At 41.2% G+C, this 20,500-nt stretch overlaps 1 protein-coding gene across 8 annotated transcripts in view; it reads right to left on the bottom strand.

The window, feature by feature from the left end:
• The window catches only part of sipa1l1 (signal-induced proliferation-associated 1 like 1), a 78,184-nt gene that overhangs the window by 15,430 nt on the left and 42,254 nt on the right, over positions 1-20,500 (bottom strand). For all 8 annotated transcript variants that reach the window (XM_040124863.1, XM_040124864.1, XM_040124859.1 and 5 more), the window contains 12 exons: positions 17,691-17,824; positions 15,866-17,412; positions 15,484-15,706; positions 15,007-15,137; positions 12,916-13,104; positions 11,932-12,106; positions 10,051-10,154; positions 9,465-9,622; positions 4,001-4,580; positions 1,885-1,983; positions 1,116-1,291; positions 503-790 (listed from right to left, as the gene is read on the bottom strand). In XM_040124863.1, coding sequence (XP_039980797.1) covers positions 503-790; positions 1,116-1,291; positions 1,885-1,983; positions 4,001-4,580; positions 9,465-9,622; positions 10,051-10,154; positions 11,932-12,106; positions 12,916-13,104; positions 15,007-15,137; positions 15,484-15,706; positions 15,866-17,290 — 3,548 coding nt within the window. In that variant the 5' untranslated portion in view covers positions 17,291-17,412; positions 17,691-17,824. The remainder of the gene's footprint in view (positions 1-502; positions 791-1,115; positions 1,292-1,884; positions 1,984-4,000; positions 4,581-9,464; positions 9,623-10,050; positions 10,155-11,931; positions 12,107-12,915; positions 13,105-15,006; positions 15,138-15,483; positions 15,707-15,865; positions 17,413-17,690; positions 17,825-20,500) is intronic.

Here is a 20,500-nt window from a genome sequence, read left to right as displayed (position 1 = left end):
ACAGGAACTGTAAGAATTTACTGGCACATGGAAATGAAGGAACTAAAGGAAGATGAGATAAACAAAGTAGAGCATTGTAGAAAGAAAAATGTTTTAGATTTTCCTTCAGAGGAAATTCCATTGATTGCTACTTTGTGGCCCCAGTTCCCATATAGTCTGGATGAAAAAATGTAAAAATGTAAAGATTTTCTGCTTAAAAATCCGCTACCTACCCAACAGCTGCCTTTTATTTACTTTGTTGATACACTAGCTTGCAGAATCTCATTTCACCTGAGCGTTAGAGGTGAAAATAGAAGCTGCATATATTTATTATTTTACATGAAAAAAGGAAAACTGTCAAAATACCAATGACTCAATGATTTCTTCACCAGTTGCTGAGAGTTCTGGCCTTCGAAATCCACATTTTCCAGTTAGTACTCTCTTTCGGAAATCTTTCCCACCCTTCCCCTAATATAAATGTGATTTCCATGGATCCACATTTAAAAAGCCGAAAACTTCTAACCTTTTGGTGTCTAGGGGTCGACCATCGCTGCTGACGCTGCGTGGGATGACCGCGCCCCTCTCCAGCCTCTCAGCTGACAGGGTCTTCCCCACTGAGCTACCCAGGCTGATGGCCCGGTTGGGCGTGTGGGGCTGTGGCGAGGCAGTCAATGACTGCTGAGGGCTGCTGGACGTCCTCTGCCATTTGTTGTTGTTGCTACGGAAGGGGAACTTGTATTCGAAGGAGCCGCTATCGCTGCTGCTGCTCTTGTACTCCGACACAGGCATCCGATAGAGCTCCGAACAGCCTCTGTCGAGAGGGAGGAAAGAAATTGAGTTTGAATCTATGTTTGTCTCTCTCTGTCAGTGAAGATTCACTCAGTTTTTCTTACCTGTCGGGAATTAAAATGGTCTAAAATATTATTGTCTCTTAAAGTAATGTGATTCCTGATTACAGCTATTTGACTTCTGACTGTCCCCTAGAACACAACCCACTGAACTTTTGGTACAACAGAAGAGTTCATTTGTTTACCATCTCACGAAAACAGGAAAAAAAGTAATATATTAAACAAGCTGTTAGCAGAAGCGTTTCAAGATGATCATGTCGTCACCTAAAAATCTCCCATCCCACCTACCTGCGTGGAGTAGCGTCATCATGTGGTGGGATGATAACAACACGCACTGTCACTGAGGTCCGCAGGAGGTCAATCATCTGCTCATGGGTCAGTGTTGCTACGGCAACTTTGCAGATTTCTACCAATCGACTTCCCTGCCGCAGTCCTGCCTGCCAGGCGTAACCATACGGCTCCACCTAGTAGTAACAAAGTTTGATTGCATTACGACTGCATTGGTAAGATGCGAAAATTCTCCACGGTATGATTCAATCATGTCTAAAATGAAGGAGAGAAACTGAGTAAAGATTTCTCCAATAAGCCTGAAGGAGAGACGTGTAGATGCTACGCATGTTTAATCCGACATGGAAAAGACAGAAACTGTACGTTTGCATCTCACTGTAAACTCACTTATTTCATTACCCATCATCATTGTTCTAAGATCATTTTCACTTAAAAGACACATATATTCACATATATATTGTTTCATATGAAATGTGTGTAAAGCTCTATTATATACCAAAAGTAATGGACAGCAACAAGACAACTTTCTCTCCAAACACGGTGTGACAAATTATATCTCTAGTCTCCCGTCATCACCATTAAACACTTTAAAGATACAGAATAGGAGCTTGTTCAATAAAAAAAGCAAATACAAGTTCATCAAGTTAACAGGTAGACCACAGCTAATAATGCATACTCACATGTAAACATGTGTGCTACCCCAATGATTGATTATATTGTTTTAGAGTATATTTTCAAAATAACATTTGGGTTATGTACAGAGAGATACCTCAGCCACGATGCCTTCATAGTTCACATGGAAGCCAAGCTGCCCCAGGCCATTTCGACGAAGCGTCATCTCTGATGTCTCACAGCCTTTAGTCAGGAACTGGACATCGGGAAGGCAGAGAGATGCACAATTAGAGTATGAGAGAAGGGGTGACAGTAACAAAAGATGATGAAAAACAGCCAAAAGGGAATAGAAAGGGGGAGACAGCAATAAAAGGGAAGAACAGAGAGAAAGAAAAATTACAGCAAATTCATCTTATCTTCCACAACTTCGGTCAAATTTGCAAAACTACCAAACACCAAACTTTGTGTGTAAAATTTGTTGCTGTTTGGAACAAATTTTAATAGAATAACAGGACAATCAATGTGATTATCCAAGTCTGCAAATGTGAAGGTCTGCATGTGTGCAGGTAATTGAATATGTTACACATGCTTGCACTTTAAAAAAAAAAAAAAAATCTTTTCTTCAAATTAAACAATTTAAGTAATCCCTAAGAGATTTATGGCCATGAATAAAGATGAATTGGTTCTTTAGCATAAGTAGCAGACCTCTCACTAGATGTGCGCACACATGCATTCACATACTTGACAGATAACAGAAATGGAAGCAGGTGTGCTTCTTGCTGTGACACTTTAGGCTCACAGTTTTGTCGCTTAGGAGAAACGTGTTTAAACTCCATGTTTTTGATGTGAAGGATGAGTATCAGATGAAAAAGCTGAAGGAGACACAGCCCACGTTAATGCGGAGCGCAACCAACGACTTGACAAAGGATCTGATAAAACCAATCTTCAATCTCAACTACTTTTTCATTGTGGTCAGTCACAACAATCCTCTCTCTCTCTCTCTCCCTCTAGTGACTCGCTTGGCAGCTTCAGGGCACCTTGCATTTCTCCGTCTGAACAAGGCGTTAGCAAAAGCTCTATAGCGGGCCAAACTTCAGAGGGAAGCGTGAATAAATCATGCCGCAGACTGGCACCTGATAGGAATTGTTATGATGCTCTCTGATGTTTCTGAATGTGTGCATGGGGGAGGAAGAGAGCACGACAAAAAAGGGAACGATAAAGAGCTAACGAGGAAAAAAGGAGAGCAAAGAGAGGAGCATGAGAGAGAGAGAGAGAGAGAGAGAGAGAGAGAGAGAGATCCAAAAAGCGGGTGGCCCAAGGCAAGGCCACCTCCTTTCCTCTATCTGGCACCGAGATAGTCCAGCTGATTGAAGATCAACACCAGACGCATAAAATGCAACATGAAAGGGATACACTTCTGAGTCCTGAGCCAAAAAAAGTATGTTTGTATGCATGTGTGAAAATCAAAGATGGTTAACTCAATCCAGGTTACATAAATACATGATAAAAGCCATCAAACATATACACACACACACACACACACAGTTGAAAGTAGTGAGAGGCTGTGGGAATGAATATATTCTAGAGCACTGATGATTACATAAGAAAACACCTTTTTTTCTAACCAGTTTCCATGGAAACAGCTAAGGAAGAGCTAGCACTACTTCAATGTATGTGTAGGTGTATGCGCCAATAGGAGTATGTTGTCCAGAGGTGGTCCTGAAACTCCCTCAATAAGCTGAGACCAGTAATGAGGCTGCAGCTTTGGCATGTAGGCACAAAACTGTTGTCATTCTGGCAGACTGACAGCCAACAGTGAATAGTAGGAGTGACTGTGAGTGGGCCAGGTAAATGATCAATGGCAGCCAACAGCGTTTAAGTCCAATCCTGCTCTATGTGAATGAATGTTTGTCACCTTTAGCCCTTCTTTTGTCTAATCCAGAGTCTTCCAACAATCACATGCAGTCTGGTTCGGTTTTGCAGCATGAGTAGTGCCACCCATTTGCTAATAGGGACCAAAGAACATTATTTCATTTCCCTCGGCACTTCAGCTCTTGTGACCAACTGACCTAATTTGATTTTGAATGCGTAGTGGCCGTGCCCTCAGCTTTATGTCAAATGTCAATGATCTATATTGTTACAAATTTTAAAAGATATTAATTAAAACATATTACAAGCGAGGACAGGTTTTATAATTTCATTATCAAAGCATGCAGAGCACACTACGATCAGTATTATCACATGGGTAGTGTATGGTGTGTGTGCCCTCTAACCTCTAGACGTTTGACCACCTCTTTGAAATCCTCAGTGTTATTACTGATACTCCTCAGAGACACACTCTCTCCCCGCTCATAGAAAATCCGCAAAGATGCAGGGCTGCTCAGCGTCCAACCAATCACATCCTTAGTGGCACAGTTGAGCACCACAGCCTTGGCCTCTTGGTCCAACAGGATGAGAAAGTCATTGGAGATTGCCAGAAGCGCCTCCAGTTCCCCTCCGGTCCCATGATCCTCAGCGTGGACCAGCCAGGTCACTGCCCCAAGGCTACGCAGCTCTGCCCCTCCATATGGCCGGCTCTTCTCTTTTTTCTTGTGAGCCAGTGAGATGAAAGGAAACTTTCCAGAGGGATCAATGGGCGTGCTAGTGGTGTGGCGCTCAGCCAGGTCACGCAAGTACTCCTGGCGTGTTCGGGTGGCCATAGCCCGGAACTTGTGCGACTTGTGAGCAGCATTTTCTGCATTAATGACCTTGGCCAGCAGGAAGTCCCGGAACACAGATGACTTGGGGAACGTCACACCCTCTGGGATTGGGGGGCCGAAAGAGGGCACGTCTTTGGAGCGAGTGACCGCCACACTGCAAGGGAACAACCAGAGCAGGAAGAGAAAATGAGGCAAGAGGAAAAAGAAGGAAAAATGGGAGGAGAGAAGAGGAGAATTGATGGTCAACAAAATCAGTTGTTCCAGATGGTCCAACAATGTGGCCAATTTAGGCTGCTGGGTGTTTCTCCTCAGACATCACAGATACCATGGCTTAGATTCAGTGTTTTATTGCACAGTAAATCAACTCAAACTGTCACATCCAAAGCTTGAAGCTTTTATGTCATTAAGATTTAAAAGTTAGAAAAACAAAAGTGCAGCCAGGATCTGCAAACATGCATAATGTTTGATATAAGGCCTAATGCTGTTTGCTCAAACGTTTATGGGAAGACATTAAAATTACAAAATCAGTTACTGGTCTATATCATATCATAAGACAAAAACAGAGTGAATTTATAAGTGGTAAACATGTCAGAATGAATTCCAGTCTCCTCCTTTTTCCTCTTGCTCAAATAACCTTTTTGGTTTCTGTATCATCTACTTCAAATGAGTTGTCTAGTGCTGTCTTTATTACCCTAACAGAGTTGTGTGTCTAAACGCTGTTCATAATAAGTAATATTATGGATTTACTACTGGGTGGAGGGTATGTGTACTTGCAACCTTTTCCTTATAGCATGAATTTCATTTCCATTTCCTATACCTCCCTATCACGCTCCACCTCCCTTCTCATCTCCCTTTTCCTTTCATTTAGTCTCTGGAATGGCCATCTGAGGCCGTTGCCCTGTCTGGTATGTCAGGAACTCAGCTGAGCAGCCACGGAGAGGAAGGAGAGGAAAGGAGAGGAGAGGAAAGGAGGAGGATGAGGGGAGACTGCTTTTCCAAATCTCCTGCCCAAAGCCCCAGAAAACCCAGAGCGAGAGAAAAGGAAAGTTTGGATGAGAAGGGAAGACTTTGTGGGAGACTCTGAAAAGATATGGCAATGATTGCTCAATGGAAAAAAACAGCATATGAGACAAACAGACTGATGACCAGATCTGTGATACGTCTCAGTGTGAGGCACTTAACAAAATAGAGTGTAAACAGTGTTCTGAAATGGCCTTTTATAAGGCCTGAAGAGCACTATGTCTGTACATGGGCCACTTATCCTAGTCTCAACCTCTTCATGACCAAATGAGCTCAATCACAGATCTTCACTCAGGTGATAATTACCAGCTGACAAGAGTAGCACTGGAAGTCGGACCCCTCATCCCACACGCTTCCCTGCTGACATGCATCAGCACATATGTTGACACCAGGATTAATTGCTTTGTCTATTAAGCAACTAAAGTCAATATGTCTCCCACACATTTCGAAACATACCTCGGAGACATCCTGTCCTCAAGAGAGACGGGTGGTGTTCAATTATACTAACCGAAAAATTGTTGACACCTCATTTCCCACCTCTCTTTATTTGTGACAGACAGAGGTAAGAGAGGAAGCATTTTTTCCTGGCTGAAATGGCCTTGGAGAGTGAAAACAGACTTTTATAGTACAATGCTGATAAATGAATGCCCGCCATACCGTCAGCAGCGGCTAGTATGTCAAATTTGTTGCTTGGATTTTCCAAATTTCCCACATGGCATATGTACTGAACTCTCATGGACAAAAACAGGCCGGGAAGATGGTCCTGTGTGTTCATGTGTATTGGTGGAGGTTCATACAAACATGTTAACAAAAACATCCCTGCAGCTATTGTGGTAAGAATTTGTGTCCGTTTCATTTGAATGAGACAATAACAGACAATAACTCAAACTGTTGAATAAAAACAGCATCATACTTTCAGTTCATAGTTCATCTGATACATTTTAGACTCGTGTACTTTTTTTATGAGCTGCCTCGTTTACTGGCTGTCTATTGTGTTTCTTCCAGATTTATGTCATATTCAAAAAAGTGGAAGAAAAGAACTTTGTCACTGAAAGTTGAAAGTGTTACTTTCATGGAACTCTGAAAAGCCTTTGTATTTAAGAATTTAAAATCTGTTGTAAACTGCATCAGATACTACATGCGGTGATGATTAGACTTGGATTTTTAATACCTTAGGCATACAACATCAGTAGATGCACTGTTTTGAGTCCTATAATTCAATTTATTTTACCTTTAATTTGATCAGCAGATTGATGTAACTGCTCTTCCCCGGTTCTTTTAAAACCAAATTCTATATAATGTACAAAGAGCATGTAAGTAGTAGTTCATAGTGACAAACCCAAGAACAATTATCACGGGACTTTTGCAGTTCCCCTCAGCTCTAAGGAGCTCTATAGTATGTTTCAGCTCAATGTTTTGTTCTTCTGGCCCGCAACTTTACCGTTTTGTTTTCTCAGGTGTCGGTGGAAACCAAATCAGAGCAAAAGAAGTGTGAATATTAGACTTCCATCCATCAGGTGGCCAGAAGGATGATGACTCCAAATGAATGCCAATGTTGCTCTGTATCGGTTAATGCAGGTTTAAAACACCACGTAATATGCCAATATACTGAGGCAAAGTTTCAGACTATTGATAATTTGAAAATCAAATTCAAGCCGGTGTCATTGAAACACGCAATTTGAATGTTAATGTGCTGCCAAAGACATGTTCGGTGCTTTCAGGTTCATGTAACAACAGTGGCCAAGTTAAAACTGCAAACTGTAAGTACAGTACTGCTAGTACTACGTCAAAGTATAGTATATGAAATTTTGAAAATAATCTGTCAGCATGATGTAAGCTAAACACAAAAAAAAAAAAAAAAAAAACCACAAATAACAAAACTGTCCTTATAAATAGCTTTCACCTTGCAGCATTCTTATTACAGCTGTTAATAGAGTATAATGAATCTGAGAATGAAAGCCCATACACCAATAAGTGACACACAAGGCAATATCCGCTTGCATCTCTGTCGATGACAAAAGCATCATGCAGGGTATTTCAGAGAGGAGCATCTACAGTAAAGTGGTTATAAGCAGGCTGAACAAATGATTTGAATAAAATGTGACCTTTTATTCTTTTTCTTCTTCACTACAAACATCACTCAATACATTACACTGGAGCTCTAAAAGCACTTGTACTGATCTCAAACACCTGTGAGTCAGTCAACCAAAGACCTGTGACTCATGCAGGACAGGAAGAAGTGATGGAGAGAGAGAGAGTTGGAGGAATGAAGGCCAACGAACAAATCAGAGACAGCATAAAAAACCCATGAATGAGAAAAAAGAGAGACAGAATTAGAAAAGAGGGTGAGGGTGAGGGCGGCAGAGAGAAGAGGATAGGAGTATGGAGTGCAGTGGGGATTGCTGGGCTGTGTGGCTGCTGTGCGATCCTCGTGGCAGGAGGTTTGGCAGTAAAAATTAAAGAGTACATTCCTGTGGTTTCAGTGATTTGTGGTCTTATAAATATCCAGTGTGTGGGCAGCTCCACTCTTCCAGTATCCACAACCTGCTGCCCACTGAGCCAGGGCAAGAAAAAGAACATGTCAATACCTATTGGAGTGGGAGGCTCAGAGGTGTGTGTGTGTGTGTGTGTGTGTGTGTGTGTGTGTGTATGGGTGTGGATGTGGGGAAGGTACACATAACATGTTTTTCTCTGCTTTTCACAAGTAGTCCTCCAAGGATAGACCATTTATTTTATACAGTATTTCCATTTAGGTTTACATAGCAGCTTTTTTGGCTAAAGTGGTCTAGTCATTGGAACAGAGAATGAAGATTTTAAGGAAGGATTGGGGTTAGAGATTCTGTGAAACTAATACCTATAGAACTTGAAATTGATGACTATGGCTCTTTGTGCGTGTGTGTTGTTGCTAAATAACGAAGTTGCCCCATGGGGGACAATTAAGACCTCACACCATGTGCTCAGACAGCAATTAAAATAGCCATTAGTAGGAGAGGGAGGAAGGCTCATAGAGAGCCAGATAAGAGAGAGTGAAAGAAAATTAGATAACAAGAGAGAGGCAGGAAGAAACAGAGAATGAAACGTCCTTCACAGCTGAACAGTTTTAAACAGGAAAAAGAGGAAAGGCAGAATGTTCATCATTTCTTAAAAATAACTCCAGATGGGCACATTGTATTTCATATTACACAGCTCTGACATTGTGGTAATAAATCGTGAGCTGTAGAGAGGCCTCTAAACAACTCACAACCTACTCCAGGGTGGAGGGATGGAACTGCGAAGGCAATGAGCTGTACAACTCTGAGATAAGAGCGTTATTGTCTCAGCAGTGATGGAAGGTGATTCATCGAGAAGTCATGTGCATACCATAGATATGACAAAAGTTTCTATCTTTTATATCTTTTTTCAAAATGCATTTAATACAGTGACCGGAATTTGAAATGACACATTATGAGACACCCCTCCTGTTTTTTGGTAAAGGCTGTGAAAAATAACACAAAAAGAACTTGGCAGATTCACCATAGTTAACAACAAAAAATGTTATTTATTTATTTTTTTTAGATTGAGTTTTTATGTGGTACTTAAAAAAAAAACAAACTCTAAGAAACTACAGCCTACTTATTTGTGTTTCTAATTCAATTTTAACACCTCAAAGAAAAGTAACCTGTAAATACAGCTGTCAGCTTTCAGCGGACTGTTGGTTGTGGTTAGTAGGCATTCCTTCATTCTGTTTTTAGTCACACACTCCTGCCAAATATTTGGAAAAACTTAATGGAATTTTAAGAGTGTATTTTTCAGTATTCACAATCAAAACTCACAATCTTCTACCGTCATATTCTGTGATATCGTATTCCTTACATGTAATATAAGCAATCAGATAACCAAAACACAGTATTGGAAAAGCTAGAAATTCACTAGCCAAGCATTGTTCGGGCTTAAAACAACCCATAATACAGTCTCGTAAAAAATATGTATAAACTATGTATATATAGAGTATACTATATGCGGTGTTGTTGAATCTCACCTGTAGGAGCTGTTGTCGGAACAGGGGTTGTGTGCCCGCACAATCACGAAGACGTGCTGGAAGTGTGAGCGAATGTTTTTGGGAGTGAAAGGAAGTGCCCCAGGTTCTTGGAACACAATCGTGACAATATCATTCCCGATATGACGTTTCCGCAGTAACTGGAAAAGTTCAAGAACAGCAGGTGAAACCTAAGTTAGATATTGAGTTACGTTAAATCAGATTTCTAGAGAGAACCAATGCAAAACGTAATGCATTCACAGTGAGTTCACCAAGTTAAATTAAAATGTTCATTGCATGATGAAAATTAAGAAATCATAGAAATCCCTCGAGAAACTGAGTTTTTTAGCCATGTCATTATCTACACAATTAATATAATAGTTAAATTATCATAGGATCATATAAAGTCTGTACTACATGTTTTTAATTATTTCAATAGCATAGTCAAACTGAAAAATAAATTTGCATGTTTTTTTATGATAGTCAGACCTAGATGACCATTTTCTTGATAAATAAAAAGTTGCAACTTTCTCATGGACATACAGTATATTTAGTTCAGTGTGCTTGAGGTGTGAGACCTTTAACATACCTGTTGCTTATTGTTGGGTGTGTAGGGCAACATGGTAGACACATGGAACATGATCTCATAGTCCTTGTAAGTGGTGTACAAGGAGTGGGTGCCTGTCGAGTCAGCTGAGGGGGATACAATTACATGTGAAATCCTCATGGATTTAAATACAGATCACAAAGTCATCTGATTGGAGCTGATCTTAAGCCACCCTTTTCTGGTTGGTTCGGTTTCTTGGTCCGCACTCAGATTTGGAAAAAATATTTAGATTGTATTACCAAGGTTTTTGGTGAGAATTTGTCTCATTGACGCGCTATACTCAGAGAACAAAACAGTCACAAGGTGTTTAAAAGGCCACACTTAACCTAGCTAGATTACTTCAATTAATTACACTGCTTTGATAGGGAGTGCTTTGCATGGCTGTATTTAACTTACTAGAGGTTACTGAAGGTTGTATTACATGTTCAGCAAAAAGTGACTGGGAGAATTTTTGTCTCTCATAGCATTATGGGGGATAATTTAATTGATATAAGGATATTATGGAGTAGAATATCAAACACAGGAAAAGTCACATTGAGTGAGAAAAATATAAAACAATCTTATTTGAAGCAAACACAAAGGTGGTCAGGCAAAGGCGAGAGGCACAGAGGAAAAACACAGAAGATCAGTATAATTTTCCCCAATAGAATAATATGACACCAAAGACCATCTGCCACATGTCTGAAATTGTTTTTAAAGCAGTGCATGCAGAGGAAACTGAATAATCACTGAAACGAATCCAGAGGAAGTAAAGTAGACTGAGACTGAAGGGCAGAAGGGAGAAGCAGAAGCCTCGAAAGTTAAGGTGTTTTAAACATCTGGGGACTTGTTTATAAATAGTGCATATGGACAAAAAAGGGCTTGGACGATGTGTGCCGCACTCCCACTGCACTTGGACATTTTGAGGACTGCAAGAATTACCAACACCAATGGCAAAGTAGTGAAATAAATTCAAGTGCTTTAAATGTCCTTATACCATTAGTTTCACTCCAATGTTTCATTTAACTCCTCCCATTTTACATCTGTGTCCTAATTAAAATCCAGATGTAAAAAGTGATTTTAGATTTCTTGAGAGGGCATGTACCAAGTAAGTAGAGCTTTACAGAATGAAGTGTATATTTGGTGTGCTCTTTGCACACAAGAATGGATGGCCCATGTACCTGGTTTACCCACAGTGGCTTCAACTATTGCAGATCTGTGTATATAAACAACACCAATTAATGAGGGAGTCTCCACGAAGGTTAGTGTTCCACTGTACTCCTACCCCGTAAGGCTGACACCTATGCTTTGCTGGTGCAGAGCAACAACATCTTTCCTGGGGTATACTTTGGCATTTTACTAATTCCTCTTGATTTATGAAACTGTTTGGATCTCTGATGTGACATTCTACCATTCCACAAATTTTCTATTGCTGGTCACTCAGTTGTTTTTAGATGTTACCTAGACATTAGAGTAAAGAGCTTTCTGTTATCGGTCCCAAGCAATTAGTGATTCTGCTAATAAGAATATCACACTGCATTTGCAGGCGTTCGACATACACATCATGTCAGTCTTGTTCGCCACCTCCTGCATGCAACAATCCATCAAATGCTTGCTCGGCGACTGAACGCAAGACTCCCTCAGTCAATTAGAACGTCTATTTATTGTGTGTCAATCTGCATTAACCCTGCTGCTGTGGAACAGGCATTCGTTTCAGTATAACACTATGTATAGGTTTTTCTGCTGTACCTATAAGAGAACTTATGATTTCTGTGGATGTACATACTGCTGCTGTGGAACAGGCATTCGTTTCAGTATAACACTATGTATAGGTTTTTCTGCTGTACCTATAAGAGAACTTATGATTTCTGTGGATGTACATACTCTTGGTGTCCAGCTGAGCTCGGTACTTGGTGAAGCCTTTGAGTCTAACCCTCTCCCCCAGCAGATGAAGGAACTCCTCCAGTGCGGGACCAGCTGATTCGTTGTTGTACATCTCCTCCTCGCTGCTCTGGCCTGCCATGCAGTACATCACCCCCACCTTCCGCTGGAAACTTAGCTATAGAGAGAGACGGAAAAAAAAAAAAATTGTTGCGATGAAAAGGGGAGACACAAGTATATTACTGTGTTGAAATCATGTCAGAAAAACCATGTTGACATTATAGGGAGAACTCATGTTGGCATTTTAAGAATAACCACCTTGGGATGTTCTGTGGTAATCACGGTGCCATTTTCAAGAGGAATCTTGTTGACATTTACTGAGGTTCAGCTTTTGATGATTGAATCAGGGAGCATGAGTATCAAAGAGCTTGTTTTGTATTTTTTGTCTTTTTCAAGCTGAGGTGTGTGTGTGTGTGTGTGTGTGTGTGTGTGTGTGTGTGTGTGTGTGTGTGTGTGTGTGTGTGTGTGTGTGTGTGTGTGTGTGTGTGTGTGTGTGTTTGTGAGACACTCTGCCAAAATGTGGTGGAGTTTCTCCACTTATATTCCTCATAATACTCCGTGGGAGTGAATGGTTAAATAAAGCAAAAATAAAAAATAAAATAAATAATTCTGCTCCATAATGAGAAATTCACCTTTTGGAAAAACAACATCCACACATAAAATAATAATAAATAATAAAAACGAAAATAACCTAATTTGCTATACCCAGTACAAGATAATGGCTGGAAAACTTGCATCTTAAGTTCAAAGAATGACCAATTATGCTGAATAGATCATGCTTTTGAGGACTGATGAGGACAAAAATGAAGTCTGAGTTTTATTACTAAATGGACAGCAGGACAAAAAGGATTTTTTATAAAATGTGCAATCAAAGGAATTAATCATATTCACTCAGCCAAATCCAGTTTGCTCACTGCGTCTCCTTACCCCTTGCTCATCCAGCTTCATCAGCTGCTCAGTGACCTTAGGTGTGTTGAGTGCCAGGCGTAGGCAGTGAACATTCAGCTCAGGCACCAGGTACTCCAGCACCTCTTTGAGAGGCAGGCCTCGGGCTAGGCCATGCTTGGATGTGGAAGGTACTGCGTCTTCCAGGATGGAGCCTCTCAGGGTATTTAGCTGGAGACAACCAACCACAAGGAAAAGAAAATGGGAAATGCAAGGATCAGAGCAACAACTATTTTTTAAAGTTTAGATAAGAAAACCTAAATATCATTTGCAGTAAAATTGTGGAAACAACTTACTAACCAACTTAAAGTAAAGGAAAAATTAGACTAGAATTTGAAATATACACCTTATACTGTTTCTAACTCATTCTCCCCAACAGCTTGAGTTAATCATTATATTTTTTGTGTTCTTTATGGCATTTGAATGTACCAATGGTTAGTTATTTAATCATACGGCCAGAAAGCCTTAGAGTGATAACCCACTGTCGTACTATATAACAACAAATTTCTCCATTAACCAGTGAGGTATGATATACATTCTGAAACTCTCTGAACAGTCCTCAGTTTATTTTTAGAGCATATTACCCTGCATGGCCACAATGACAAAACAAGATTTAGTCTAGCTCAGTTGACGTTTGCTGCTTACATAATTCTTCTGTTTATTCTGAATATTTTTGGCTAGGTCCTTCCCTTGCTGCTCGTGGTAGTGTGTTGGTTCTCTTTAAAAGTCCCCCTATGACTGGCAACAACAAAAGCAAAACTAGCTGTGCAGCCATAAGTAGAACACTAGTGGGTCTATGTTTGGAAAGCTGCAAAGAAGCCTGTGATGAGGCCTTAAGGCCTGTACAATTAAAATCAACTTGCATTATATGGCTCTTCAGGCTAAAACAAACTCAAGAAATTCCTTGAATAAATTAAGAGGACAGTGGAAGGATCTATGACGAACAAATAAACACAGCTGGATATACATAGTTGTCCCATTGCTCTTAAGAATCGCTTATAAGTATCTGTGTTTTCTGTTTGTGTGTCCTCACAGTTTGTGTGTCCTCTCAGTGTTTGGCAGGCTCAGTGTTCATGCCAGCACCCTCAGGGTTAAACAAACTGAGGAAGAGAAGCAACCTAGGCTGATGAGAGGACAATCGCTATCCTCAGTGGACACTGGACTTACCCTCTTCAACATTAGTGCATCCCACTTACTCCCACACAGACACATACATATATATCTATACCCGCCCAGCTCCCTGCTCTGAAAATAGCAATTAGAGAGGAGACAGAGAGGCAAAAGAAGGGAAGAAAATAGCGGAAGACATAGCACAGTAGGTCGTGCGTTATCCCAAGGGATTGGAAGGGCTATTACTCACGGTGCTCTTCAATACAAGAGCAAAGCTTTTCCTTCTCCTCTCAAATACCTTTGGCGCTATTTTAGTCTCGTTTAGCTGCGAAATGGCACAGCTCAGTGCTTCACAGATGAAGGCTGACAAAGATGGTAGGTGGGCGTTTAGCTTACGGAATGAGGACATGGATCTGTGGCTCCAGTCTGTCTACAGGACGAGATGGCAGCAAGGGCTAGAGGGATTCACAAAAGATTTCCTCTCACTGCTAACTGGAGATGGAGCATTGTGAATAAAGAATTGGGAGAATAAATTACAAATTAAATCAAACATGCAATTATTTTAAGTGGTGTTAAGGAATGGAGGTGGTGGCACGTAAGGTCTTGAGCTGTATGGTCTTGAGCTGACAACCTTGAGATGAAGCTTTTATCATGCCCCCCCAAGTGGGTTTTTCAATAGGTACGGCTGAGAACAGATCCTATATGTTAACTCCTACACATTTTGAACTCATAATAGCTCCTTAGTGACATCACTCAGTACAGAATGTACTAAATATTGACACATTTGTGAACATGAACATTCATGGATTCATAGGGAACAGCTACAAATATTGTATATCCTGGTGAAAGTGCAGAAAAATTAAAAACAAGTCATGTAGCACAACAATCTAAGAATCAAACTGATAAAACACATCATGTCAGTATACAAAGGCGTAAGAGGATCATGTCTCTGTTTAAATGTACCTCACTCGTTCTGAAGATGACCCTGTAGTTATACTGCTGGCCATGCTCCTTGTGTTCTTCCAGCTTCTCCCTCCTCAGACTCACTGCTACCGGGCCCAGGTTTTCATCTACCCCTAGATAGTTCCAGTGTTCTAGGTGTGAGGAGGGAGGGATTTGAGGCAGAAATTGACACAAAAGGATGGCATTAAAGAGAAAAGAACATTACAAAAGGGACGAAAACTTGGATAATTAAAGCACGGTTATGCCACTTAGCCCATTAAAGCTCAATTCCATTGTTCTAATATGGGAAGGAAAATTTACAATTGCGTGCAAAAATTCATTTTCTCTGCCAATAATGGGTATGTTTTTCAAAAATTCTCTGAAAATACAATATAAGGTCGACAGCATTTACAAGTTCCACCACAAAGATAGAAAAAACAGATATTAAAGGTAAGGAACCACAAATCTAGAAAGCCCAAACTGCCCCATTTTGCTTACCTCTGAGGTAGAAGTACTTTCGATAGTAATAGGCGCCGAGGTCAACATGTTCCACAATATATCGTTTGGATCTGTCAGCATGTTGGCTTGCCCCATCCTTGGGGGCCTCCAACACAGCCACACCAGCATTGGTAAAATGGGTTGTGAGAGTGGCATCCAAAGGTCCTTCCTCTGTACTGCCAGAAGAATTACTTGAGCTCCCACCACTACCTATACTGCCCTGCTGGAGGATGAAAGACAAAGAAAAGTAAGGTCAGTAAACTGACAAATTTTTTGACATTTAATCTTCAGGAATTAAACTGCAGTCTTAAGATTAAAACTAAAGAGCCCCACAAAGTAATCTTTTCAAAATTTAATCATCGTGCTCTTGCACTAAACCTACCTGTTTAACAGGAGAGATGTTCCTCTCACCCTCTCCACCAATCTCATTTCTGAAACAAGGGCAGCTGAGCACCAGATCATTGCTCTTGTCATCACCGGGGTCCAAGGCAGGGTTTGTACTGTGTCCTCCCCCCGTCCCATCCTTGCTCAACTCCTCTTGTGAGCCACAGGGTGACCCATACACTCCACTCTGATTGGAGGAGAGGGAGGACGTGGCTGAAGCAGATGCAGCAGCAGCAGCTGAGGCACCGGTTGTGGTGTTCTTGCGTTTGGCCCCAGACTGCCGACTTTGGATTGCCTCATTGAGGTCAAAGAGTAGAGACTGAACATCAAAATGGGCAAAGCCTTTTTGGCACACCCAGGGTTTGGGAGACGGGCCACTCTCATCTCCTTTCCCCCCATCTTCAACATCAGAACCAGCCCTCGATGTGTCACCCTCCACCTTCACACTGCGCAGCTTACGGAATATAGACTCTCCACCCGTCTCTGACTTTGACCTCCTCTTCAAGTGCTTCTCTCGTTCCTTCAGCCGACTGGCAGGACTACCTCTGGCTGGACCTAAAGGTCCATCTGGCAGGTCAAGGGCAGTCTGTTTTACGGGGGCCACAGTGAGGAGTTCTGTTAGCCTCTCTGGAGCTGGGCTTCGCTGATCAGGGGCTTCAGAGGACTGGTATCCCTTTAGCATGTCAAAGAAGCTCTCTCCTGACACACCATGTTTATCAATAGATGAAGTGCTGCCATACTCACGGTGCATGGGTGTCCACCCTGAGAAAGACCAGCCCTCATTGCCGTCACCATCAAGCTCACTAATAGTTATATCACTGTTACTGCGCTGGCGGATGCGTCTCATGCCTTTGCGAGGTGAGCCAAGATAACCATCCGGTGACAGGAAACGATTGTCCTTTCCCTTGCTTTGCATCTTGCTCTTTAGGGTGTTGTGGATGTTGCGCAGCATGGATGAGTCCTGTGGGCTTATCAGGTGGCCCAGCTTGGCTGACAGATTGCTGTGGGCTGTGACAGCTGACACTACTCCACTTCCACTGCCACTACCGCCACTACCACCACTTCCACTTCCCCCTCCTCCTCCCCCTCCTCCAAATCTTTCCCTATCTCCACTTCCTGATCCTGAAGAGCTTGTGGTGTTGGTAGAGCTTGGTGAGTCAGTTTCCACGGTAATATGCCATACACCCCCTCCTCCCCCATCTTTCCTTGGGGGCCAGTCAGCTACACGAGCCCGTACCCCCATCTTGGGGACGCCGGGGTTGGTGCCGGTGGTGGAAGAAGAGGAGATGTGGGCGCTTTCGCTGCGGGGCGGTGGCGCTCCACCATTGGGCAGTCGCAGACGGCGGGTGTAGAACTCATCAGTAGCCGGCACTGAGCCCCCAACTGAGCGCTCTGTCTGAGAACGCTTCAGACTAGTCATCATGGAGATGGGAAAGGGTGCAGGTAGGGGAGATGGGAGGGAAAGGTTGGGATGGGGCGCTGATGGTTTTAGATTAGGGTCAACATAATGCCCACTGAACAAGAGTCTCACAGACACATTTGGTGCTGCAGAAAGAGCAAAGGAAAAGAAAGCATAAAAAGAGCACAATGTGGAATAGTCAACAAAAGATTTTAAATCAATGGTCTTCAATAAAAAGAATGGCAATTACATCTAAGTTTGTAAAATTTTACTTAACTTCTGGCTTATGAGATTTTGCAAAGATGTCTTGCTATTAACTTTTAAAAATCAAATACTGATTGTCAAATATTGCCATCACACAACACTTTGTTAAAGACTATAGGTTTGTTTTCTTTTTAATCAAAGAGCAGTAGAGAAGCTATACCTTTTTGTAGCTTGAGCTTGATGGCAAGAAATGTGTTGATGGTGAGCTTTCACAGCTCAAGTCTCTAAACAGCAGTCTGCACTGCAATCATGCCATAAGGGAACTCAGTCAGTCTGGACAGGACCGACCACCAACTGAGAATAACAGTACAGAGAGAGAGAGTGTATAGGTAAAAAGGAAGAATCAAAGAAAAAGTCAGAGAGCATTTGGCATTGCATGTTATACATTATCAAATCCTACCTTAATTTCAGTTACTCAAATAGCCAAACTAATAAAGTAAGCAATGAGAAACTACAGTGTTTCTGTGAAATTTGTAACAATGAGGCCTGTCATCTCATGTTCATAACACAGGCAAACAACCAAAACCAACAATCTAAATGAGGCTATATTTGTAGTTTTCCACTTTTATTGCAGGGTCACACATTAGACCACTTAAAGCCAGTGATTCAATTCACAGCTTCATGTTTTCTCAAAAGGAAAGTCCACCAATTTTAAACACCAAAACCGGTTTATCAGTCATGCAGAGTATTACACAGCCCGAGAAAATTAAGAATTACCTTCTGCTCTGAATCTATAGAGCACTTTGCCCAAATAACCCTTGTGATCAACAGGGCTTTGTGGCCTGGACTTGGAGACTACAATTTTTTCATAGAAAGATTTTGTTACAAAACATTATGAGTGGACTTTAAAAGACATGGTCATTTGCCAGACAACAAGGGCGCAACGAAAAAACGTTAGGCATTGCAGAGGCCAGCATTTTTGTAGCCTGACCCATACGTAGGGACTCAAACTCAAGATATTTAGGGCATCTACCGCATTGATCGTGACCATTCATTTTCTAATTTGTCCAATTAGAGCCCTTTAACTTTATAAAAGTACTATACCATTGCTGGAGTACTCATTTAAGCAAGTCACTGTATATCTTTCTGTCAAGTACCAGCTAGACTTTATTAAAAAAAATAAAAAATAAAAAATTCAAGAGGTTTTGAAAATTACAGAGGCTCCGGGATTTGATTCCTCACCAAGGGAGCTATGTCTTATTTGAATTTGTCTTCCTTACATCAAACAAGCCATGACACTACGGTTCCAAGCACGTAGGGATGTTTAAGTTGATAAATCTTGACCTAACTCTCAAAGACCTTGGACAGCACTTAAACAGTCCACACAATGGGGATTTTCCCTTGAGGGGCTCAGGAGATTAATATATCATATTAACATATCTATATTTAAATATAGAACAATACTGTATTTACAAAAATCTACATTTATAGTTAGCTTAGCCGGTCAAAAATGATGTGATGCCTATTGTCTTACACAGCCATTAACAAAATAGCTGAGGAGAGAGAGTTCAGTTTGCTTCGGTATGTGTTTGTGTACTGGTTTGTCCAGAATGGTGCGCTACCTCTCTCTTCCAAACCACACTTTGTATCACCATGGAGATAAGGACAGGTATAGTGCATGTTTCTGTGGGTATGCCTATGTACACGCTTGGGTGAGAGAGAGAGAAAGAGAACAGGGTGATTGATTCCTTCCCTGCCCCTCCCTTCGCACACTCCTCACTGTCAACAGTTTTAATCGAACTACCTCTACCTCTGCTGATTATCCAGAGAAACCAGTACATTGTTTTGGTAAAGAAACATTACTGTTGTGTTTTTTTTTTTTTTTTTTTTTAAATGTAATTTTCAATGCTTTAAGCAACGCAAACCAGCATTCACTCCCAATTTCAAAGATATCTCACAAAACCAGAACTATCTGCATGGATCGATATCCCTACTAGTAACTGAGAAAATGTTTTTTGTGATATGGGTGAACCGACCCTTTAAAAGAAGATCTGAGGTGCTTTATAGTAGCAGTCTGGGGCCCTGAGGGCAGTACTCATGACATTACAGCATCTACTCTCCTCTAACACTGTTTGTGAGTTGTTCAGGTAGGGGCTGTTTGAGCAGCATGATATCCTAGTCTGGGATTCAGTTTGGCTTTAAAAACTTAAGTGTTTGAAGTATAAAAGGCAGAAACTCAAAGTCTCCCCCGTTTCACAGCGAGGTGTTGGGGAGGGTATGTGTGTCTGACTGGGAAATTTCCATTTTCAGACACATACTGCAGAGGCTTGTGTTGTGGGAACATTTTTATATCCTAAAGAGGCCTTTCAGTTTTCTGTTGGAGATCACATTAAAAAAGAAAGACAAAAAAAATACTGTAAATTTATCTCAAAGCTCACAAGCAGTCATGTGAGTTGTCTCAAGAAGTGTATCAGTGTATCAGTGTGTATCAGATACACAATCATCTTGGGTTTATAATAATTCAACAATTTCAATTCACTCTCAAAGAGATTGTGAATTGTGCAGCTGAAAGAGCATGAATATGGATGAACCTCCACAGAGGGGTTTTCTCATATGGCTGCAAAATAATTTGAACTCGTCAAACTTTTTGACTCACAACATGACTCACTTTGGAGCGGATCATAAATGGCTTCTTGCACCAAAAAAGAGCAAAATCTAATTTTCATTCTTCCAATTTTATATTCTTTGACTGTTCTTTGTTTTAAAAAGAAAATATTTAAATTTTCCCTGGAATATACAAATACTGTTTATACAATTCTTTAGTCTTAAAAGACTAAAGGGGCGACTCCTGAGCACGTAAACTGTACATGAAAATGTACAGTCCACTACACAGTTCTTTGTTTCGGATATTCCATAGGTGATCTTTTTCCGATTAAGAGTAGCTCACCCCATTCCTAGTTATTTTAAGTTATTTTAGCATGACTGATTGGACACTACGTAATTGAAGCACCTGTCCCTGTGGCCACATCA

This window comes from Xiphias gladius, chromosome 4 (assembly GCF_016859285.1).
Source record: "Xiphias gladius isolate SHS-SW01 ecotype Sanya breed wild chromosome 4, ASM1685928v1, whole genome shotgun sequence".
Classification (NCBI taxonomy): domain Eukaryota; kingdom Metazoa; phylum Chordata; class Actinopteri; order Istiophoriformes; family Xiphiidae; genus Xiphias; species Xiphias gladius.
Note: the sequence above shows the minus strand (reverse complement) of the source record. Positions and strands in the feature narration are given on the sequence as shown.